Source organism: Anguilla anguilla, chromosome 6, assembly GCF_013347855.1.
Source record: "Anguilla anguilla isolate fAngAng1 chromosome 6, fAngAng1.pri, whole genome shotgun sequence".
Lineage (NCBI taxonomy): Eukaryota > Metazoa > Chordata > Actinopteri > Anguilliformes > Anguillidae > Anguilla > Anguilla anguilla.
The window spans coordinates 45,830,746-45,857,057 of NC_049206.1; the positions used below are offsets into that span (position 1 = coordinate 45,830,746).

Genomic DNA, 26,312 nt, shown 5'->3' on the forward strand with positions numbered 1-26,312 from the left:
GATATTTCACGCATTGCATAGCTATGGCATTAGCTAACGAAGTCACGGCAAATGTATTCCTTTCATTAAAAAGCTACACCAGTTCACCACTGTGCCATTTCTATTAACTATATTTCTTCACTTGGCTACCGTACAAAACTTTCATATCAGCAAACGCCACGTTTCTATTTCTAAATTCATGTTACCTCGCTCTGTTCTCTATCTAGCCACATACGCTACAAACAATTACTACTTATGTACATTCTGCAACTCCGCAATTTGAACAGCTAATCCATCCGTGGCCTAGTGGGTAAGGTTACAGGCTTGGGAACACTGGGTCGTATGTTCAAGGCCAGCTTGAAACACGTTTCTTTAACCTGCTTCGATCCTCACTAATAATTGTCTACTACTTCTTAATTACTGCTTTTGCACCATTTCTACCCGCCGTTGACCGTTCAGTTATTAACCGGCTACAATATTGCTAAGATATATGCATTATGACTTACCGTCTGTACGTTCAGTTATTAACCGGCTACAATATTGCTAAGCCATATGGATTCAACGGAAGCTCTTCTGTGCTTACTGGCTTGTGTTCTTCTTTAAAACCACCGGCAGGTTCGCTAATGATATTTCACGCATTGCATAGCTATGGCATTAGCTAACGAAGTCACACACTGGTAAACCTCACTCACTCACGGCCACCCATGTGCATTTCATGACGCAAATGTATTCCTTTTATTTAAAAGTTACACCAGTTCACCACTGTGCCATTTCTACTAACTATATTTCTTCACTTGGCTACCGTACAAAACCTTAATATCAGCAAACGCCACGTTTCTACATTCCTGTTACCTCGCCCTGTTCTCTATCTACCCACATACGCTACAAAAAATTAGTACTTATGTACATTCCGCAACTCCGCAGGTTGAATAGCTAATCCGTCTGTGGCCTAGTGGGTAAGGTTACAGGCTTGGGAACACTGGGTCGTATGTTCAAGCCCAGCTTGGAACCCGTTTCTTTAACTTGCTTCGACCCTCACTAATAATTGTCTACTACTTCTTAATTATTGCTTTTGCACCATATCTACCCGCCGTTCACCGTTCAGTTATTAACCGGCTACAATATTGCTAAGATATATGCATTATGACTTACCGTCTGTACGTTCAGTTATTAACCGGCTACAATATTGCTAAGCCATATGGATTCAACGGAAGCTCTTCTGTGCTTACTGGCTTGTGTTCTTCTTTAAAACTACCGGCAGGTTCGCTAATGATATTTCACGCATTGCATAGCTATGGCATTAGCTAACGAAGTCACAGACTGGTAAACCTCACTCACTCACGGCCACCCATATGCATTTCATGACGCAAATGTATTCCTTTTATTTAAAAGTTACACCGGTTCACCACTGTGCCATTTCTACTAACTATATTTCTTCACTTGGCTACCGTACGAAACCTTAATATCAGCAAACGCCACGTTTCTACATTCATGTTACCTCGCCCTGTTCTCTATCTAGCCACATAGGCTACACACAATTACTACGTATGTACGTTCTGCAACTCCGCATTAAAACATTACATTTAAAATCATGATTCACTCATAAGTATAACTACTAGCACTGAACATGAGAAAAACACATTCGTGCAATAGATTACATTACAGGTAAATAATGTGTGCAATGTTATTTGACCCTCCACTTCAACAACCAATGTCCAATACCGACTGTTATATATACCATTTGATAAGGAATATAAGCTCGCTCATGGTCACTCCATTTACTTCGCACTATACTCCGTGATCATGTCAACCTTCACCTACATGCCCATTCTGCTAAAAACATATTGTTTCAACTATGGAATTTCGTAATTTCATTTTAATTTCTGTCGCACTGTTGTTATTCTCTCATATGCAAAGCCTGCTGGGACATATGCGTCTGCTCCTATTCTCCGCTATCATGTTTTCCGGTTCTAGTTTAGCAAAACGGCGAAGAGGATTCCTACCTGCAGATTAGCCTATCAAAATGCCTTATAAACCTTACAAACACTAAAAGTGCATCTCCACGAAATAACAGACAATGGAGCAGGACAGAAGGATAAACCTTACAAACACTAATAGTGCATCTCCACGAAATAACAGGCAACGGAGCAGGACAGAAGGCAACACAAGTGGCGACCTAGGGAGTTATAATTCTACGGGCGTGTTGATTATTTTGTCAGTCAAGGCTCGTTGGATGGACGTCAAATCCGTGAGTACATACCATATTCCATCTGCGTTTCTGATGCGTTTACGCTTACGCCACTGCATCCTATCTCACAGCCACTGTTTTACATATATAGCAAACCGAAACTGCTGAACGGTACACGCTCATCAGACTGTACAGATTCACACAATGATAGCCATAATCCACAACCGTTTTCTTGCAGGGTCGCATTTCTCACTCTCATAATAAAACGCTTTGCAAAAAGAACTGATATCTCATAAAAAACACGTTTTCAACGTACAAAAATGCCAAGTTACTAAAAAGTATTGATATCAAAATGACGCCAAGTTACGATACTACAAACAATATAGGCTATCTTGCCTCACCGAAATGACATAAGATGTATCTCAAAGCAATGCTACCCAATATTTCCTCAGTTCTTTCAAGTCACTTGGCCCTGTGTTTTCTAATCTTACCATTTCACAATGTCATGCAAACTTTCTGTCAGATCAAAGAGACAAATATTTCGAATTGCCTCATGGAACACATTGAACATTGTACATTGAAATTAATGTATAAATTAATTAATGTACAGAACTGCTGCTGAGCAACGACAGGAAGCACATTTCTCCAGAAAACATGTTTATACTTGCTTCTGAACTGAATTTGAGTACATGTGCAAGTTATTGTATATTTGCTACGTACAATAAATACTGCATGTAAAACACATATTGTACATACATACATAGAGAACTTCTTTATCCGCATGGGGACATTTCCCTGGCAGCATCTTACATTCACATTCACGAACACACTTGTACCAAGAAACATACTATCATTCACGCAACAGAAAGCCTGGGCAGCGAAATACATAGGCCTACATACCAATACAAATTGGACATACACACACCTATTCAATCAATCTTGACTGTGAGAGAGCCATCCACACATATATTTGGCCTGTTCATGTAGTGCATGCTTATACACACAGGGCCAAGTGACTTGAAAGAACTGAGGAAATATTGGGTAGCATTGCTTTGAGATACATCTTATGTCATTTCGGTGAGGCAAGATAGCCTATATTGTTTGTAGTATCGTAACTTGGCGTCATTTTGATATCAATACTTTTTAGTAACTTGGCATTTTTGTACGTTGAAAACGTGTTTTTTATGAGATATTAATATACCAAATATATCGATGGGACTAATGCTGATTATGATTATACAAAAGATGCATTAAAAGCACTGTGTGACTGCAAAATCAGAACTATGTAAATATATGAATATAGACTGATGGCTGGCATGTGCTTACCAAGGGAGCAAAATAAATAAATAAATAAATAAAATTAATTCATATAAATATGATTTTTAGTCTTACACGACCATTCTTACTCCGTTTTAAAACATTTGACAGGATTTTAATAAAAATATTAAAATGTATTTTAATATTAAGCAGAGTAGTTCATGTGTAATTGACCTGTGTTAAGGAAAAACTCAGATTTTTCACTTTTTTTTAAGCTATTGATCAAAAAATAGTTTTAGACTTGGAAAACAAAATACATATACTTATGAATTCCGTCATTAAAACTATCCCTCAATGTACAAATAATTTTTAATTCTATTTGCGATTTAGTTTCAAAATCAGCTACATAATTTGGCATCAGCTTAATATTTTCACTTCCACATGAAACTGGAACTCAAGTTAGATGGACCATAGCGTACCTCAGTTTCTCTTTCAGTCTGTGCTGAGAGATTGACTGCTACCCCCAGCTTCTCATTGTCCCCAAATTGGTTTCCTCCTGTAGTGAAGCCCTGTATAGTCCATTGCTGCCTCAGGGTAGGTAATACTCCTGTTGCTAACCCAACTCCAATCATAGTTCAAGCCATTATGTGAAAAAAGCAAGAGCAGATCCAGGGTCAGAGCTTTGGGGCAACACACATTGCTTTGTTGTTCTACTTTGTGTGCCTGAATTGAATGTCTGTGAAGCCAGGGTTATGAATGCATTATGTTTCTGTGTGTGTGTGTGTGTGTGTGTGTGTGGTGGTTGTGGTGGTGGGGGGAGAAATCAGGAAAAAGAGATCTGACAGGAATCAGTTGTTGCTGCAGTGGGACCCTGTAACTGGTGGCCATGGTGACATCCAAGCCTGTCTCCAAGACAACGCTGATCATACTAGCATCGTTTGTGAGCCTTCCTGCTCACTGTTTGGGCCAGAGCTGTGTGCCAGTCTCAGCAGTGGAAAAACATCAGCAACTGGGACCTGGAACCTGGACAGCACAGAAAAGGCCAAATGCAAATTTACCTCTCTGACAGAATCAACTCTCAATAAATACTGCATATTGATAAAGTGAGCTATCATTCAAAAATCTAATTGTGTTAGAAACTATTCATCTTGTTCAGGTCTATTTGTTTGAAATAGCAGATGATGAAAGGCTAGAGATGATAAAAATATATATACAATATTTATATAAAATAGAAATAAAATGTAATGTCCCCTCTCACTTAATGGATTACATGTGTGTTTTCTACAGTACAGTGTATATGATCCTTTATGTGTGAAAGTCTAAAACGCTAATAGCTTATTTAAATGTGATACCTGGTACTGTACATTAAAGAGTCCTGTAACATACATCATCTTGAATCCCTGACCAGGAAGCTCAGTCACGTTAACTTATGAAGAGATATCATATAAAATGTATGCTCTACCTCTGTATATATATAAACTGTTCTGCTGAACAAATCCAATTGTCAGACTCCCATTCCAAGTTGTAATGGAATCTTATAGAGACAATGTATTGTTCTAATGGGACATTTCCTTGGTGCAGGGTGAGAGGAGTTTGTGAATGAATGCCATACCATGTGAATGCCCATTGAGCATGGGTACTTACTGTAGGGATTAATGCTTTACATCATAGCACCTGGGTTTAGCAGGTATAATGGTCAGATGGGTGTTTGAGAAAGGACAATATACACCGATGAACTAGGTAATAGAGGTTAACTGCTATCTCTGCCATTAATAGCACACAGTACTTGTTCTTGTGTGATTTGAGTATAACTACAGGAACATTGCTTTATTGGGAGAGTAATGTCTGCAAAGATTGTCACAGCAGCTTACTGTCAACATCACAGGTATCAGCCACTGTGTGGAAAAAGTTACATTTGCTGCCAAGTGTCCGTTTCACAGCACAGTTTGTGCAAGTGCCTGGCAATGGACAGTTGCTTCCCCACAACACGATGCATGTCGTCAGCTCCAGTTAGGACACCACACTCTGTAAAAGTCTATCAAGCTGCCGGAAAGTTTGAGGAATGCATGACAAGACTGCGTAGGTTGTGTTTCTTTCCGGTGTTTTCCCTGTGTGACCCTGGGCCCTGCTCAGAGAGAGTGCTGGAGATAACAAGCTTGTTAACATACTGTTTGCAGCCACATCTGTGTGGGTGCTTGCGAGCTTTCATTCTACTTGTGGCCTGTATACTGTGAGCACTCATTCATACCTTGAAATGATCACTGTGCCCACTGCCCTCTTTGTCTTTCTCCCTCCCCCCTACCTAAATGAGAATTAGGCCCTCTGCTACTGCTAATGGAGGGAAGATGGATGTTTGCGTGGGCTGTGGTCCGTCGGTCGTTAGTGACATGCAGTGAGTGTTCCGGCACAAAATGGCTGCCAAGCATCACCCAGGTGAGGTTGAGGTGAGTTTCCCCCCTTCACTGTGAAGCACTTTGAGCTCATGAGGTGAAAAGTGCTATTTAAGCACGATCCATAATAATCTTATAGTGCCCAGTGCAAAATGGCTGCCTGTATTAATGTGCGTGCCTTTGTATGCCTGTAATGTATGCGTTTCTGTGTCCATGTGCACGGAAATGATCAGGTTTGTGAATGTATGCATTTGTGTGTATCATATCAATGTGTATATATGTTTATTTATTGATTGATTTATAACGTTGATTTGACAAGCACTGAAAACATGGACAATTGCAAATGCACTGTCCGGTGTAGTGTGCACATGTTTCTAGCCAAAGCTAATTTCCAACACCAGTCCCTCGGTGAGCAAAGATGGTCTATACAGTCAGGTAAATTAGCATGTCTGTTTGTGTGAATAAGCGGTATGTGTTTCTTTTTGGTTGGACCGCAACAGCGGGACCAGCCCTATAAACGCGAATGTCTGTGACTGATTGACTGAGAGAGTGATGAAGTTACACCGCACATGTCTGTGACTGAGTGACTGACTGATGAAGTTACACCATTGGTCGGCCGGTTCGGTCCAGCCATATACTAGGTTTTGACCTGGCCTTGTTTGATCCTTCATTCCACACAAGGAGTTTCATTTGGTGGACTTTTCCCACAATGCCTGTTAAGGTGCAGCATATCTTTGGTTCTGGACACATGTCCATCTCAAAGGAATAAAGAACCAGTGATGACTAACCATTCCTACTCCCATCAACTCTCCAGTCCACACCCTTTCCAAAGAAAGGATGTTGTCGCTAGAACAAAAACAACCTTGCCAAAACCCATCGGCAAAGTTTATCCAGTATATGAAATGTGTGCAGCTACTTCAGGAGTTGATTCCCTTGAGACTACATCTTTACTAAGAAATCTTTATAAGTGCAGCAATGAGCTCTTTTCAAAGTTATACAAAGCACACAATGCTCTGTTCCGCATTTACACATGCTCCTTCCCTGAAGAATTGGCGAAGCGAAGCTCTTTGAAACAAACAGCTCGGTTCGGCAGGGAAAACAAGCACCATATGGATGGCTATCCTTTGGAAATGGGACCATGGGGAAAGCCGAAAGATGCGTCACAATATTTCATTATTTACTTATTTTAATAAGATAGAAGAAGCCCACAAGACAATTCAAATGGCACGTAATGTCTATTAGACTGTGCTGTCAGTCAAGAAATTATATTAAGCCAATAAATTACTTGAAGCAATTTGCAGGATGCAGCAGGTTGGCAATGAATAGCTAAGGAGAGATTGTTCAACAATGAGTGTATGAGTACCCTTGTGGCTTAGTCTGGTCTGCCTCATCAATGCCTTTCAAAATCAATGGCGATCCCAAAGATCTGGGAAAACTAACCCATAACACTAAGTCACTAAACATTACTAAACACTGCATTTGAAAACCCACAAATTATTATTATTATTATTATTATTATTATTATTATTATTATCGATGCAGAACAGCTACAATTTATTGGTTAACATTGGTTAAAATCCATGAAATAGCTTCCTGTAGAAAGACAAGGTGTGACATTATTCTCTTTCTCTAGCACGCTTAATGAGTCATGCCCTCTGATAACCTTGGAGATGCAGATGTTTCATTCATGCATTCTAATGACTCCAGCACTCAACAGTGAAACTGTTCTGTGCCATTTATTCTGTTGGCTTCATAAACATTTTACAATTGATTGAATAGTCATCAGGTGTGGCGGCATTGTTACTACTGATAGTCCTGCGTCCCTCAAGCTATATCTTGTTAAAACAAATCAGCAGTTTTTATTAAAATTATATGCAAAAGGTGACCTACAGTGCACTTCTCAGACTAATGACAGCTGTCGACATATGTCTTGTGCTAATGGACACTCTGACCAGAGATACAAAGAGCTCAGGGTATCTGAAGCAACAGCTGAATTGTGCACATTATCAAATGCTACAGCTACATAAGCTTTCAGAGGGACATTTTGCTAGTGTCCATGGCTTGTTGCTATGGCAACAAAATTTAAATGATCTAAAAAAAAACTGTATTCTCTGTATTTCCACATACATATACAGCAGCCCATTGTAAATACAGAAATATCGAGTCGTATCTACAGATCAATTATTAAAATATATTAGTTTCATGTTTTCTAACTATCAATTAAAGCTAAAAATCTCACGTGCATAATTGCAATACATCTTGTTGTATATGGCAAAATGGACTGCAGATGTGCAAATGTGGATGCACAAGTGGAGATTTCTTAAAACCTCTGCCCCTTTCTTAAAAAATGAAGGGCAAAACTTGCACTAATGTGATTATATAAAATTTCATACAGTAGCTGCCAAAAATATAGAGCCATTTCGATTCAAAGGGTAGGAATTTCAAGGGTTGCCAGATGCTTTGGCATGCATGGTTCAGCAATATGTTTATCTCTGTGGTTGAGGTACATTCAGACAAAATTAACTGCTGACTTACAATAGCACCTGTCCCGAATATGGTGGAAGATTAAAATGTCTCTTAAGACACCTCCAGGGTTTAAATCATCAGAGACGAGGCCAGACTTTGCAAAAAATATTTATTGCAGATATAATACCAATACACAAAAACACTGTGTTTAGGGATGAGCCCTCCCATATTGCAGGAAAGAACCCTGTTATTTTAATTTAACAAATCATGATTATGGGAAGTAAATTCAGTACTAGTACATATTCCAGTGTCCTAGTACTGAATTGCTAATAAATAGCCTTGTTTACACAGGAATCTAACCACAATGTGTCTTGAGTATAGGTACATCTCTACAAGAAAAGAGCTGGAATTTTAAAAAGATAATATGACTGATTATATTAGATAGGACGTTTGGTAAAATTGCACCTTTAAAATTAACATTTATCACTAAAACAGAAAGTTTCAGGAAACTCCAGATATTATGTGTAACACTGTGTACTTCATCAACACCCATTCCTATCAAGCATTGATGGAAAAACTGCAGCTGTATATTGAATACAAAGGTAACCAGTGAGCCAAAGTTTCCCATGGTAATTTGCTTGCCAGGATCTATGGATTGACTGTTGTGTGTGAGAGATACTCCTTTTATATCCAAATACCTCACTTCATCTTTCACAAAATATGATTGGATTTTCTGGTCAATTGCATTGGCCATGTCTGGCTAGGGAACTGCAAACCAAAGGCCACATTTGGTAAATCTAATTAAATCAAATCAAATCTTGTTCTAGAGTGGAATAAAACAACTGTGATTTTTTTTTAGCAGGAGCACAGCTAGTAGTTTCATGGACAGTAAATATGGATTAACCCCATCTGTAGCACCCTCTTTTCTAACACAAGCCTGAAAATGACATACCAAAAATAAATAGTTAATATTCTTGAACTCTTTGACTTTTGACTACAGGCATAATCCTGGTCTCATCTGAAACGTAATCCTTGGGAGTTTACCAAGAGTCAGAATTGCTCTATATATTACTGAAACAGTAACAGAAGCTCAGGCATAGTGAAAGTTTTATTTCTCAAGTTTTTCTTTCTTTTTTTTAGTAGATAGATGATTGTGGCTGTGCCTGGTGGGCTTAGAGACACAATGCAGCCACAGCCAAAATTCTGGACAAATCCTGGTTCAAATTTGGTGACAATACCACCACAAATTTGCATTCTGCATTGTTTTGAGCTATATCTAGGCAGGTTTCCAAAAAGACCATTTGGAGACTCCAAAAGGACACTTGATAACCAAATGATATTATGGGTATTTAGAGGTGTAAAATTCTATATAGTATACTCGTCAAATAAGTATGCTTAAAAGTAGCTTGCTTTCCCACTGCCTGTCACTCTCCCCCTACCCTTTTCTCTCATCTACTCCTTATTTGTAAGCAAACTGAATAACGATAAAAATATTTTGAAAATGTTTTAAATGCTCACCTATATAAAATTGGATAAAGTCCTTCAATGAGCATGCCCCTGCTGTCGAGTCAAAGCTGTTTTCTTTATTTGAACATGCCCTCTGCTGTGGAGTCAAAACTGTTTTCACTGCCCTCCTCAGAAATATTCACTCAGATTTCTTCCAAGACCTCCAAATGCTGAGTCTTCTGTTTAGACGTAGGGATTACAAAATAATAAAACAACCTTTGTAGACATGAAGTCTCAAGAACGCTGAGACTCATACATAACGTTTTCAGCATGTGCACTGAAAATGTTATGGTTTGTTTATGCAGGAGAAACAATGCATGTCCTTTCATGCAAGCCTGACAACTGATACACCATTAGAAATGTCATTTCGTATCTAAAATGCTTCTCAGTTGTCACCATAATAGCTTGCCACTAGCTGTCAGTGTACTGGGCAGAAGTTATACTGTTCATATTGTGTCATTGCAGGCTCCATTGAATATAATGAGGGACTGCTTGGCCAGTACTGGTCAGAGAAGCTTAAAGGCAGGCTTGTTTTGTTCCACAGAATCAGGTACTTCAAACAGGAGGTTACTACATTATTTTGTGCATAATACTTTTGGTGTGTATGCAATGCTGAAATGGACAACAATAATACTTCCTCTGGAGAATGAAAGTTACTATACAATGGACATTCCATTGAGGTTTCTCTGAGTTAGCACATTTTTGGGACTAAAAATGACTATGGATTTTGTTTGCAATATTCTTGCTGTGTCAACCATACCAACTTTATTGTGATTTGTGTCATCTGTGGATTTTCAAAGCGCAAAGAAGGTGAGGACCCCCCAAGCTTGTTCTGCCAACCCAAATGTTACAAGTCGCTAAATAGTCGCTAAAACATTGGCATCATAAAATAGTTTATAGAGGTAGAACCGTGACTTTCAAATGGTGTTTCATGTGTCTAGATTTATAAATAATTTCACCGTAAAAAATGGAATGAATGCAAATAAACTCTGGGCCAAATATGGGCCAGAACGACTCAAGGGGTTAACTTTCAAGAAGGAGGAGACATTTACTGTGTACTCTAACCCCTCCCCCCACTAATGAAAATGATGCAGAAAATCCCTTGGCAGCTCTATTCCGTTTTCAAATTAATTTCACCAGAAGGTAAACCTAGGGCTTACTGTCTGAGAAAAAGGCTAACATCTCTCAAATGCTGCATAGACACCTGGATATTGCTTTGGCCAGTTGAACTCCTGCATAATAAGACAGCAGTTGAAAAACTGAAGGCACCATGCCCTAATATACATTATGAATTGAGTGTTCAATGATCTTAAGGCAGTGGGCAGTAGACTCCAGTCTTGGAGGGCTCCAGCGGCTGCTGTTTTTTGGTGTTTCAGCACATAGTACAGTATGTGCTTAATTTAAGTCACTGATTGGCTCAAGAGCCCAAACACCATGTTTCCTAAGCCTATAAAGAAAACCACAAACCACAAACCACAAAATAAAATAAAATAAAATGAAATAAATACTGACAATGCAGCAATCCAGAACTGGAGTTTGACACCCCTGCCTTAACCTTTGTGTTGTCCCCTTTCTGAGTTTAACAGCAGTGAAGCCCCCAAACATTTGACTTTTCCTGGTGTGACCCTGCAATTAGAAAAAGCAGTACACCATCAGGGTTTTTTTTAACACTGCAGTTATGAAATCAGTCAAACTCAAAGTTAAGCACTGTGAATCTAATTGCAGCAAAACGACATAACTAAATAAAATAAAATAAATAATAATAATAAAAAAAAAGAATTGTAATGTGTGTTCTATAGTAAAAATGAGTGGTACAGACTGAAGACTTGTGTAAAACAGTTGTTCACCAATTTATTGATCAGGGATAAGTTGTTTCAACATGAAACATATTCATTTTAGGTTTAAAATTCAATGATAAGGCTGTATCACAAGGGATCCCGTGAAAATGTGTCATTTTGACCGTGAACACAGGGTGCATTCATAATATAGAGGCTGTCCATCCATGTTGCATTGTGCTAGATGGAAATATACTGTATAGTACGAGAAGACATACAGAATTGATGGAAATTACAATTAAAAATGTATTGATATGAACATCTCCTAAAATTTTCAGAAAAACAAAAAAAAAACGTTTATGCTAAACAGAAGGACTTAAAACTTAAAAATTATTCGCAGCTTTTGAAAACACTTCATAAAAACTATGACAAAAACTAACCGGTTTCGAGGTCTACATGCCAACTTGGTTGATCATATCAGCAAGTTTGTGCAGCCAATACAATATCATTTAATCAGTCACTTTCGTCACAGCGATGGGGATTTCAACTCTGAACGTGGGAAAAAAATCACGGAGCAGTTAGACCTTATCAAAATGGCAGGCACTTGCTCAGTTCTAAGACTCTTTCTTTCTTGACATGCGCAAACTAGGCAGTTGCGAGAAGCCCCGCGTGGAACTCGCGACGATATCTGGCGGCGTTTCAGCAACGGTACCTGTGGAAACAAATTTAAGCATGACGCTATCCCATAACGCCGCTGGTAACCTCAACATGTAACGGAATGAGGGAATTGCCTAGAATGTCAGCGCTGATTAAGGTACTTTTCAAAAGCATATCACCGTGATTAATTCATTATTTTAGAACCCTTTGTGCATTAAATTCTTACCTGGAAGAAAAACTCTCGTGGGTGGGTTCGGTCGTGCACATTCTGTTTTATGCCAGTTCATTCATGCTGAATTATTGCGAATTGCGGTTTTAAAGGTGTACATTCTAGTCTAGAAGAAAGACAACTGAATTCCAGTTTTACTGAACCGAGTACGTGAAAGAAAAATATGTATTCAAAATATTTACATTTTTTTGCATTCTTGCAGAACTGTTGGAAATGCACTAACCTGCCAGTCTTGGGGGTGCGCTGTCACCACCTTGAAAACTCGTGTTAGGTTGTGGCACCATGCCAGAAAGAAGTGGTCAAGCTTAGCTACTAGAGTTTGGCGTGGGAATGTGCGTTAGTATGAAATTATTTACATTTTACTGAGCCAAGAAATGATTAGGGCTAAAGTTTGCCTTTTGTTTATATTTACAATTCCTCTTAAAGCTTATTTTTCTTAGCGCGAATTTTTAACTGTATCAATTTAAGTTACCGGTCCTACCATATTGTAAACGTTTTCGTGCATTAAACAGGACATTGCAAGTTCTTACAGCCTTGGTATTTGCATTCTGCTGTTTCTGAAGTATGTGGTCTAACTTACTAGCAAGAGACATAACCCGGACAAGCTATTTTTGCACTGTCACAACGTAAAAACGACAACTTAGCGGACAATATAAAAGAAACAAGGAATCATTCGCTCTATACTTCTCTATACTTTATATAGCGTGTATTTGGGGGCTATGTCCACCAGCGATATTTTAGGCTACCCGATGCAGCGGAAGCGAATTTTTACGCTTCTGGTCTTCTTATTTGACGTTCTTTGTCACAGTGTAATGTTTCTACACATATTGTCCCGGTACAAAATAGAGTGAAAGACCTTTCTTTTTCGTTTTGTCGTGGGAGCAAATACAAAAAACACAAACACAACCCTGTAAAATAAACAAAAAACTTTTCAAATGGAGATCTAGAACATAAAGTCCTGGGCAGTTGCTCACCTGGAAACCACTTTGGTGTGATGCCCTCAGTGCTACATCGGCTTGTTGACAATAAAATGAATATATTCACATATTTCGAAAGATGAAGAAAATGCACGCATTTTCCGAATTTAGTATTCCACTAGCCTTTAGTACACTCGTAGCTCAAAGCTTGTGAGGCATTTGGAGTGATTCATTAATTGATCTTTATAACGATTAAATTGTTTTAATATAATTTTAGTAGGATCATTTATTATCTTTAATTTACTAAAGATAATGCTATACACTTGGACAAAAGGAAATGTCCAGTGAATGATATTCACTGTACTACAGATTATTTGATGTTTATGCCCGGAATAGATGTTTTAAATTAAAACATTTTTTTTTTTTTTTTACTTCTGTCTATGTTACAGTTTTGGGAGGGTTCTGGGCTTTCCTCAGTGCAGTTATCCAGCTAACTCAGTAATCCTGCTTTGTGAAACAACCCCTGGATGGTCTTTGGTGATTGCTTAATCAGACTGCATTAAACAACTGTGGTGAATGCATATCTACAGGGAGCTCCATAATGCTTGGGACAAAGATATAGATTTTATTGCTTTGGCTCTGTATTTTAGAATTTTAGAAATGACTGCACATTTTATACATAGCACCCTATTTCAGGGCACTATACTGTTTGGGAGAAATGGCTTCATAGGTGTTTCTGATCAGTTAGGTGTGTTCAGTTGCTATCCTTTGTGCAGGTATAAGAGAGCTTTCAGTACCTAGTCTTGATTCTAGGCTTTTGACTGCCTTTGGCATCTGTTATTGGAGTTTGTCCACATGAGGACCGGAGTTGTACCAATAAAAGTCATAGAAGCCTGTATGAGGCTGAGAAATATGAAAAAAACAATCAGAGACGTACATCAAATCTTATGGTTGTCAAAATCAACAGTTTGGACAATTGTTAAGAGAAAAACAGAGCGCTGGTGAGCTCAGTAATCACAAAGGGCTTGGTAAGCCAAGGAAGAACTCGACAGTTGATGACCAAATAATTCTAATCATAATGAAGAAAGACCCCCAAACACCTATCCAACAGATCAGAAACAGTCTGCAGGAGACAGGTAGTGGGTGTGTCAGTGACTACTCTCTGCAGAAGACTTCACAAACAACTACAGAGGCTACTCAGCGAGATGCAAACCACTAGTTTGTTACAAAAGCAAGATGACCAGGTTACAGTTTGCTAAGAAGTACCTTAAAAAGCCTGCAGAGTTCTGAAAAAAGTGTCTTGTGGACATATGAGACCAAGATGAACTTTTATCAGAAATGATGTCAAGAGCAAAGTGTGGAGGCCAAAAGAAACTGCCCAAAATCCGAAGCGTGTCCCCAATTTGTGAAACATTGTCATAGGGTGCTATAGTTTGGGCATGTATGGCTACCACAGGTACTGGCTCACTTGTTTTCATTGATGATGTAACTGCTGATAGCAGCAGTAGAATTATTTCTGAAATGTACAGAAGCATCTTATCTGCTCAAATTCAAGTAAGTGCCTCAAAACTCATTGGATGGCGTTTCATCCTTCTGCGACACAATGATCCCAAACACACTGCTAAAGCAACAAAGGAGATTTTCCAAAGCCAAAAACTGGAAAATTCTTCACTGGCCAAGTCATTCACTTTATCTGAATTCAATTGAAGGTGTGTTTCATATGCTGCATAGAAAAAGGCAACTAGCTCTTGAAACCAAGCCGGAGCTGAAGATGTCTATGGGTCACAGACTTCAAGCAGTCATTGCATTCAAAAGATAAATGGCAAATTACTAAACATGACTGATTTCATTTACATAACATCAACATATCACAAACATTATGGTGCTCTGAAATGTGTGTGTGTGTGTGGGGGGTTGTTTAAAAGTGCTCTCATTTCTACACAACAAAGCCAAAGTGTATAAAATAACCTTACCAAACATTATGGAGCTCACTGTATATTATTCAAGTATGCAATCTGTTTCAGCTCTAAATCATACTTTCTCATCAGAGTGGTCTTCCTTGCCTAAATTATTCAAATATTCAAATAACAGTGGTGCATGTTCCATTTAACATAATAATCTGAGAAAATGCATTTTTTTTACCTGACATTTTGCGTAGTTTTGGCATTATGGGGATTTTGAGTGAGTGCAGATATACAAAAGTAATGTTTCATATTTTAAAAACAAAAACTCCAAAATGATTTTGTGTATATATTTTGCAGCAGAAAAGATAATTTTATGATGTATTAAGCCATTTCCGGTGTGTTCACTTCTGTATGTATACAGCGCTATGTTCTGTTGATTGCACTTTGGCAAATTTGCATAATGGACTTTGATTGCTGGTTTACATATATGCAAATTGTCTATGGGTTGGAAATGGGCATGTGTAGGCTGTTGTGTGTATGCAGAAAATGTACTATTGCTTTGAATATATCAGAGGAATATACAGTAAATATTTTACTATGGCCTGGGACACATTACAGTGAGTTAAAGGCTGGTTGGGCTGCTTTACATCTAGTTTCTACCTCTAATGTCAGCAAAAAAAAGTCCAATCAAGTTGATCAATGCACGCTATGTGTGACACAAAAGACTAAATTCATAATACAAAGTGTAAAATAATATATTCTAAAATATATATATAAAACATAGTACTTCTGCCTTTAAAGGGGGAAATACTTATTTTAGTAGTTTGTCCAAATGTGCCCTTGTTGTGTCCTAGAACACATTCACAAATTCAGGACATTTAGAGAACTTTCTGGAAATTCGTTTTTACAGCAAAACAGGAAATAAGCTGCATTTGGTGAGATCTAAGCTGGCGAAGAGAGGAGACAAAAAATCAAATTGGTATCCACACAGGAAATGAGGTCAACAGAGCTGTGGAGTTCCTTTGTTCTAGACTCCTCTATTGTGCACTCACTTCAATTATATGAAAGGATGGTAATGAATGGTTTACTGGTGATGCTCTGAGCTCAAATGAACACCCCATGCACTGATGTGTGACATATGTCCCTTTCTAGAAGCTTGAAAGGGTACAAATGAATGCTGTTAAATATATGCATTTCTTTGTTGCACAACAATCACAGTCACAAAAAAAATGATCACAAAATTTATTTTTTAGAAACTCTTATTGAGGGAAAGTACAGACATGCGCTGTTATATTACTATTGACCACCTTCACAATGTTGTGCGACAAATCTGCTCTACGAACTTCATGTCCTACCATAAAATAGTAGTTTTTATCAGTTTGTTGTAGTTTGTTTGCATATTGTTAGTTTTTTAAATAGGTTTTACAGTATTTAGTGTTTGTTTTTTGTATTTACTAGTGTTTTTACTAGTTTACTAGTGGTTTTTGTATATATTACTCTTTGTGTCTTTCGTAAGCAGCTAGCCAGATTTAACTAGCAAATGAATCTGTTGTTATTTGGATTCAGCACTCAAATGTTTGCTTAAATTTTTATTCATTATTGAGATGGCGACTGCAACATTAGCTACTTGCCATGCTAACTAGATAATGTTAGCAAGAACACAGAAGGAGAGCAGGTCTTGTAGTTTCTTCGGGCATAATGGTGCAATATATATTAGGAAAGTAAGAGCATATGCTTCTGAAAATTGAGCATTTTTCAGATTTTTGCCAATGGAGATTGTAGGCCTGTTTGTTTGTTATGCACCTTATTAGCTATGAAGGCCTCTATTAATTATTGTTCCTCTTTACACTTGTCCCCGTTTTCTTAAAAATTCAAATTCTTCTCCTGTCTTCAAACTGACTGAATGGTAATGGGGACATAACCACAATTTAAGGCAATATTCGGGATTAAATTCTGGATTTGTTTTTCCTGCGCATGCTATTGCATTGTGCCTGAATGAGTATGTGACAGCTAGCTTGGCCATTCCTTGACACAATGGCGCCATGCTGATTCCCCCTCCTCTGCCCACTGATTCAGGTCTTGCAGTGGAGTACCACTGCACTTCATAACGCTGTCTCTCTCTTCCCCTCAGGTGTTGCCAAGGATACTGCAGACGTACTGCTGCATCTTACCTGACACAAACACAGGTAATAGGCAAGCTTCTGACAAATGAATCAGGAAGCTGAATCAAAAAAAGGAGAATAAAATGAATGGCAGTTAATCCCACCCGATACCAGCCCAGTAGGTTTCGAGATCTGGTCTGGCACTTAGTCATCAAAAATTTTCATATTGTGTGCCCAGTGAGCAAGAGGAAATTTTATATGTAAATTACATGCACCATTGTATTTCTCATTTTCAATTTTTTAATTTAATAATTCTTTTAAAATCTAATAATCTTTCTGAGAATGGTATTAAAATCAAGTGCCATAATTAAAGACATTATGTTTAAATTGAGCTAAAAAGAACACAATTAGATGTGGAAGACTAAACATGGAAATGTCAAATTTCTCTGACCAAATCTGATCAGAAGTCTGTGCTTTTTCATTTGCATGATTTTGTCATATGTGGATTCTGATGTCTTAGCAGGCCTGATTGAATGTAACTGCTCCCCTTGATCACAAGCTTTACATTAAAATCTAGATATTTCTATTCAGATATTCCTGCTGAGAGATGCATTCACTTGTATGTCAGCAGAATGAATAATATAAATTAAATATCATTAATTTCATGCAAGGTCCTGTGATCTTTCACACTTGATATGACTGTGGTGGGCTTTTAAAAAAAATCTGAAGTATTTGAATCCTGGTCCAAGTAGAGGATTGATGTTCTTATGTTTGAACAGTTCATGTGCTAGTTCTGAGGAAAAATACCATGTTGCAGATGTCTCCTCCAAGGTTATCTCTTATGCATGTCTGATTAAATGTGCTGTACAGTGCAGTTCTTTCAGTCCCAGATAGAAAGCGATTCCGGGCCGGATCTGTGCCGATTCCGGCTGACTTTGGGCTGGAATCGGCGCAGATCTTGCCCGGAGTCGCTTGCCATCTGTATCGGTCCTTCATGGCAGGGAACCCACATTTGCAAAAGCCTGCTTTCGGTTTTTTTTTTGTAGCGAGTGAAGCAGATTAAATCGGAATCACTGTAATTCTGAGATTTACATGATGTATTTCTTTGTTCCTGTCATTTTTTAAAAAGTATACCATTTTACGATCTTAAGTCATAGTCCTGTAACTCAGTGATTTAAGAGTAGGTGTCAGGTTAGCACGTTGCGCAGCTTTAAGTGCTCCCGCTGTACAGTGTAAGAGTGGATGCGCGAGGGCAGTCTCTTTCTGAGGTGGGCTGCGAATCTGCTCTGTCTCCGTGGGATGCCGCCCCTGTGTTGGGCTGGCGTGCTTTTGAAGCTCTAAGAGGTCTTTCCCGGGAGCTAGAGAATATTGTCATTTTGTGAGGTTTCATGCAGCTATGAGGATGCAGTCCAGGTGTGAAAAATGGTGGTGCTGGGCATAATGCTCCTGCTTCACACCTCAAGATTCTCTTCTGTCTCATTTGCTAAGGATCATTTCTGCACCTTGTTGATATATCTGAAGTGTCAACGTTTCTTGTCAATAAAGGAAGAATGATTCATTTTCTAAGGGTAAAAAACTAAATTGTTCTAACATTTTAAAATTTGATCTGGCCTTCTTTAACTCCAGATCTTGCACAGTACGATTGTTTTACGGGCCACCACACGCAATGTGTGCAGGTGGGTTGGTGAATGGCCTTGAGTGGGAATGTATATTCATTAGCAGATGGGAATCTGATCCCTGTCTGTATCAGCTGTGAATGAGCAGTAAAGTGGTGTAGTGGTTAGGGTCTGGACTTTGTGACAATAAGGTGTGTTTCCTCCTGGGACACTGCTGTTGAAACTTTGAGCAAAGCTACACATTTCTTATATCCGTGCATAATACAAATGAGTGATGCATTTGATGTTAAAACCAAGGGGGCCTTCTAAGCACATTGTTATTGAAATAATAAAAACCAAGGAGGCCTGCTAGGCACATTGTTATTGAAATAATAAAAACCAAGGGACCCTGCCAAGCACATTTTTATTAAAATAATAACAACCAAGGCAGCCTGTTAAGCACATTGTTATTAAAATAATAATAAGAATAATGATGATGATAATAATATAAAAATTTAAATGATGTTCCACACATTTTGCATTTAATATCATTGCTCTGCCTGAAGTTCTGAATTACACCATGAGGTGGCGATATGTTCCTGCATGACGTTATGCATTTCAAGCAGTTTGACCGTAGTTTTTTTGCAGGGAGAGATTGTACTATTCAGTATTTTTAAATGAAACTCATGCAATTAACCAAAAACTTATCTGTAGCTCTTGCCATAATAATAAGCAAAAAAAACTGAAGTGAATTGCCCCAGCATTTTTGTAAAACACCTGGAATTACCTTCTGAAACTGTGTTGAAGAAGCAGACCTCTAGTGAAGAGGACATCTGTGCAATAATAGAATGGGCTGGTGCCTCTGTTGTGTGTGAGTGGAGGACAAGCATTATGTCTTATTGATGAAATACTAGTCAATATAGACCCCTGGTGGGATAAGGCCAATTTCTTTCCACCCCTGTGGACTCCTGGTCATAGTTTGCAGATGACATATTCGAGACTGAGGCTTGAACCTTTTATTGTACGACCAGCCCTCCCTTGTGATTAACCTTTCCTGTTTGAGCTGCTCACAAATTCACCAACATATTTAAGTAATGGATTAAGATATGTTAGGTTTATGCTGAGAAAAATGTTTTTTCACATTATTTAATATACAGTATAGGGCAGTTTTTATATATTAGCAAGCATTTTGTGCGATGTGTGTTTACTATAACGCTGTCAGATGAAAAAAGATCAACTAGTTAATCCCAGGATTTTCTGTGATTAATTGTGGTAAATCCAGTTTGAAACCCCAAGTAAAAATGTTTTCAGTCAAAAATAAAATTGTATTTTTAAGGTAACAAAAGTACAGAAACAAGTGAAATTCATATGAAATGAGACTGTTTAACAGTGTCGTAGTTGATATCAAGAATAAAGGCAAATGTAAGGTCTGCAAAAAAATTCAAAATTAAGGTTTAACTTCTGCCAAAGGTGCTTTTCTTATTGATGCAGGGTGGGTAAATGCTTATATATATATATATTGTTTGTCAGTTTTTGTCATTTAACTTTTAAGTGCTCTGGGGCAGTCAATGACTACAGTCACACCTTGATTTCATGTCTCACCTGAGAAGCAGTCCCTCTTACAGCACAATAACCCAATTCCTGTACTGGGGAATAGTTCTTTTTCCTTTTTTCTTGATCTGAAGGGACAATCGCCACTTTTATGGTTAATATATTTGCACAAAGCATTAATAGTTGCAGATGTGATAAATGCAATGTTTCCATTAAGTTATTTAAGGATGGCTTTATTGATCTCAAAAACTTCTATCAAAAATACTACCTCAGCTATCATTGCCTCAGGAGTCCCTCACACCCTTGATAAAGGTAAATAAAGAAAGAGCAGTACTGAAATTCTAACAAAATCTTCTACTTTAATAATAATTCAGTGGAATGAAATAAAACACTTCTAATTATAGATTTATTTCCAAAAAAAATCTGTCATGAATATTCACACAGTTTTCAGTACTTTGTCCACCCTCCCTTTCCAATGATAACATTAGAGTTGTCTTTTATACATATTTTATGAGATTGGTGTAGGCTACATATTGAGTGGGCTCTTTGACTGTTCCACTATACAGAATCTTTCAAGATCTTTCAGATCCTTCAATCCGTGCTTGGGGACACATTTTCATTTGAAACACATTTTCAACTGATGATTGAGCTGGTCATTCCAAAACAATTCCTTTGTGGTTAGTTATCAATTTATTTATAAATTTTGAGCTATGCTTGGGATCATAGTGTTTATGGAGGACTTGCTGTGGATAAGAGCATGTGACGCAAATATCCATTTGTGGCTAGGTTTGAGTTTCTGGCAGAGGGAACAAGCTTTTTGGCCGAAATGTCACAGTACTTACTGGAGATCATAATTTCTTTGACCTTAACAAGAACCCCATAACCAGTAGATCAAAACAACCGCCTAACATAAAAGGTTTATTGCCATATTTGACCATAGGAATGATGCTCTTGTAGGGGAAAAACCTCTAATTATAGAATAGTGCAGGTGGATAATTAAAACATGTCAGTTTTAACAATCCTCACACGTAGGCACGAAGGAAGTCAGGTGACATAAATATAAATTTACATAGCCTCACATGGGGTTTCTAACTATGCTACCCATTCATAATGAATCAGTCTCATACAATTACGACCTTACACTTTTCAACAGAAGCATCTTCCTTCCAAAAAAGATAAATGGTTACATCTGCATCCAGTGCCATTTTGCAATCTAAATGTTTATTTTTATTGATTTCTCTCAGAAGAAGAGAAAAGTTTTTTGTGGCAACCCCTCCAAAAATTCTGTTGTCATATGGTAAAGGTGTAACCAAGTTTGGTAAATCTCCAAATTTGGCTCTTTCATTAGTTCTTCCAAAACATCTGCCTCTGTGCGTGGGGGCAAGATATATTTGTGTTTTCTACCAGGTTTTTTGTGGCCTTTACCAGGTTTACCAGTGTTCCAGTGGTTTTATATTTCTTAATTATTGACCTAATAGTGGAAAGTGGTATCTTTAAAAAATTTTTTTTAACCAATTCCTGACTTGGAGAGGTCACCAACCCCTTGTGTTTTCTTTTGCCTTTCCCCATGGTGATGAATGGCCTCATTATGATGTATGTTACCTCATTTTATACCCCAATGAAACAGGAAGCCACAGTGGAAATTGGAGTTTATTTTCTCACATAAAAAAAATTATTTTTGAGTGGATACAGATGCTTGTGGCTGTGCCTGGTCAGTTTAGAAACACAATGGAGTCACAGCCACAATGTTGGACAAATTCTGGTTCAAATTGGATGGCAATACCACCAATGATGTGTATTGTTCATTGTTTTTCTAAGCTGGTATTATGTCTAGGCGGGTTTCCAAAAAGGCCATTTGGAGACTCTAAAAGGACACTTGTTAACCAAATGATATTATAGGTCTATTAGAGGTGCAAAATACTATATATTGTGTACTATGTACCCATGGAAGAAGTAGACTGACATTTCCCTTTCCCCTTGCGTATCACCCTCCCTCTCCCTGTCCCTCTCCTTGCTTCCCCATTGCCACCTCTGGCAGCAGCAGGTCTGAAAGATTGTAGATCTTAGCTACATTAGCAAATGTAGTTTACTAATCCATTGATTGAGGTCCAATGGTTGAAGTTTTCACCAAATACTCCACACCCCATCAACATGCCAAACACATCCCACAATTTCACATGCCACATTTATTATTCAAAATCAGGCCTACTTCTTATTTATAAGCATGCCAAATAAAAAAATAATCATTTTGAGAATGTATTTGGATGCTCATCGATATAAAATGGTCCTTCACTGAACATGCCTTCTGTTGTGGAGTCAAAGCTGTTTTCACTATCATCCTCAGAAAGCCTTCAAATGCCGAGCCTTCTGTTTAGACTTAGGCATTGCAGAATAAGTTGTAAAAATTACAACTTTTATTACAACTTTTTATTACAAAAATTATACTTTTATTTGTATAGTGCCTTTTACCGAGAACTGTTATAAAGATGCTTTACAGAATACCAGAAACGGGGCAAGAAACAGAGCAGAAGAGCAAAAACCAGGCCTGAACCCCTAAAAAGCAAGCACATGAGGTTAAAAATGAAAAAATAAAAAAATACTCACAGTGGGGAGAAAAACCCTTAAACGATAGTGAGAAGTAAATCTCAGGAAGAACCCGGCTATAGTGGGGAAGCAGCCTGGTGTAAAGTAGTGCTAAAGGAAGACAGCTGCAGTTGATGAGAGACTAATCTTAAGAGCTGTGAAAAAAAATCACTAAAACAGTGTTCAGTGACATCACCAGCAGTCTCCAGAGGGCATTGGTGTACATTTTGCAAGCCACCGTATGCAGAAGCCTTTGAGAGCAGAATTCTAGAGGCTGTGAGAATTCAAGATGCAAACCTCTCATCAGCAGCAAGAATCAAAAGTCCAGATTGAAATTGACCAAAAATACAGAGATGAGCCAGAAGGTTCTGGATTATGGACAAATGAGACCGAAACTAACCTTTATCAAAGCAATGGAAAGCTGAAAGTGTGGAGCAAGAACGGAATAGCTCATGATCCAAAGCACTCTCCCTCATCTGTGAAATATGGAGGAGGTAGAGTCATGGTTTTGGCATGTACGGCTGATTATGGAACTGGCTCTCATCTTTATTGATGATGTAATAGAGAATGGCAGCAGTAGCATTAATTTGGAAATATACCGACAGGTTTTGTCTGGCTGTGTGCAAAGAAAGTCCACCAACCTCATTGACTTGCGCTTCATCCTGCAGCAAGACAATGATACCAGACACACTGCCTACACAGTCATCAATGGGAAAGGTTTGGATTGGTCAAGACTGTCACCTGATTTAATCCAACTGAGCAAAAGAGGAGGCTGAAGACTTCCCAAAATAAAGATCAACTGTTGGGGGTTCCCAGGTGTCCTGGCTAAATTCACAACCTGTGTCTCTGAACCTGTCACCTAATCATCCCCCAGTTTAATTGGCTAGAATTAAATTAAATCCACATCAGCTAATGTGTGGAGAGCGTTCTGGCGTAAAATGGCTGCTGTGCATCACCCAGGTGGGTGCTGCACATTGGTTGCGGTTGAGACAAGTTTCCCCCTCATTTCTGTAAAGGGCTTTGATCGTGAGAAAATTGCTATATAAATGCAAAGCATTATTATTATTATTGTTATGAAGTGGAAATGGCTGCTGTGAAGATACCAAACATTTGGTGATGTCAGTGGGTCATAGACTTGATGCAGTTACTGCATTTGAGGGCTATGCAGCCCAATATTACACTGCATTGCTTTGATTTACTTAAGTTCAGCCATTAACTTAATTTGCACAGCTGGAGATGGGGGACTCAACACATAAACAGCTGTTTCTGTAAATTGGTAAACCATACATGCAAGATACCATGAAATAAATACCATGAAAATAAAAGCTAATAGTCTGTACTTTTGTCTCATATTCATCTTTTGATCTCAAATAAAAATGCCTATAGTATAGAGCTAAAATAAGAAATTTCATTTTGTACAGCCTTCATTGCCTGATTTTTATGAAGGGTGTTAGTCAGTTACTCAGGGTGTTAGTTTATAGGGCACTGTACATAGCACTTGTTCATTAACGTCCTCTCTGTTATACTTCTTTTCCCTCAAAGGACTCTGAAAATGTTATGCCTTTTTAGTCACCAGGTGTAGTTATATTGTGTATTATTTGGTAGTTAGCTGTCCTCTTTTTGACTTTCTGCTTCGCAGAGTACATTGTAAGTCCCAAAGGGTATTTATTCATCACTTTTAGCCAGATTCTTAAATTGATTGAACTGAGAATTTAAATAATTGTAATGTAAAAGGGGTGGGCATATGGCTCGTAGTGGCAGGCAGTACCCATCCCTGCCTCAGCAACAGTCTGTGTGTTTTTTGGGTCTTCTGGGCCCTTCCTGCACGTTCATTTGTATTGTTAGGAGTGTAATGCTAATGTGATTTTAAAGGTTTCAAATGGAGTAAAATGAACATGCTTTTAATTATGTCAGTTTTGATCACCTGTTTGTATATTTATTTGTGCTACAGAAAAAAAACAAGTCTCTGGAGAAAATATAATTGTCAAGCAGTGCTTCTTCCTTGTAAGCAGGGAGTGGAAATCCTGGGTTGCACTGTGATGGTTTAATTAAAGCTCACCTTATTCAAATAAGGGGCAAATAACAAGACCGTGTGACACTAATGAAATGCTCCTCTGGGATTAAATTCGGCCTGTTTCAAACAGAAGTTCAGTATCAGATGCAAACAATTTGGGTTTTTAACTCAAATTTTCTCACTGACTTAATATTTCCACAACATACAGCATAAAATGTTATGCTCTTATTACGAGCCATCTTGCCCATTCAATGTGATTATCCTCATTCATTTTTACATCTCAAATTAAATTAGTATTAAAATGCATTTTGACTTGACTGTCCCAATATATATGGAAGGCGCTGTATCATTCTAACAGAGGCTGGTGGAGACTAGAGTTAGAAACCATTTTGAATGTCTTTTGTGCTTTTAAAGGGAGAAACACTGCTCTTGTAGTCTATTGTCCCCAGAGTAGCAGCCTGTAATATTTCCTGTGTGTTCTGGATATATGATTGGAAATATAGTTTCATTCACAGAATGTCTGAAATTGGCATCAATATCTTCAGATCACAGTTTAACAATGAAATGGGTCAATATGACCCTGCACACTGTTGGGTGTTTACCTTGGGCATGATGGTTTTAGTTGCATCCCTACTTATGGAAGTCAACTGATCATTCTCACACAAGTGATGATTAATCTGCACACTACATGGTCTTGGATAGTGAGAGGACATAACCTCTCTAATCTGTCAAAAGTTTTTCTCTTCTCAGACACCACCTCTGGCGACTGTCTTCTTTTTCAGTTTCGGGGTACTGCTTGTGTTTGTTGGTAACTACCTGTAAGTTAAAACCAAAAAATCAGGGAGAAAGTTTGGTGTCAAAAATTGGAAAATGTTGGCAAATGTTTAGTCTCATGTTCAACAGTTATCGATGGCTATTTCTTGTTCTTTAAACCATTGTCTATTCAGGGGTACAACAGCAGCTAGGTGTACTGTGCATAGTGACAAGTGTATGCAAGTGAGTTCACGCTGCCATCAGGGTGTTCTGGCTATGTGCTAACTCAATACATACAGACATTTTTTAGAAGGGAGGTAGTGACTATACCAGTTGGCATCCAATGAGCAGTGATTGATTGACCTTTCTCTTATCCCACAAGTTGGCTCCCTTGAGATCAGGACTGTTTTTCTGTAGACTCAGAAGCAGGGTTTTTGTCTATATCA

The 26,312-nt window shown here is 38.2% G+C and overlaps 1 protein-coding gene across 4 annotated transcripts in view; it reads left to right on the plus strand.

Moving 5' to 3' along the window:
- Window positions 1–4,842: 4,842 nt before the first annotated feature.
- Window positions 4,843–26,312, plus strand: part of LOC118230235 (disks large-associated protein 2-like) — a 167,427-nt gene continuing 145,957 nt past the window's right edge. Inside the window, exons 1-2 of one of the 4 annotated variants that reach the window (XM_035423065.1) lie at window positions 4,843–5,857; window positions 17,400–17,454. In XM_035423065.1, coding sequence (XP_035278956.1) covers window positions 5,759–5,857; window positions 17,400–17,454 — 154 coding nt within the window. In that variant the 5' untranslated portion in view covers window positions 4,843–5,758. Of the gene's footprint in view, window positions 5,869–12,246; window positions 12,376–17,399; window positions 17,455–26,312 lie in introns of those variants that run through there. The other 3 variants (XM_035423061.1, XM_035423060.1, XM_035423064.1) reach the window with 3 other exon arrangements.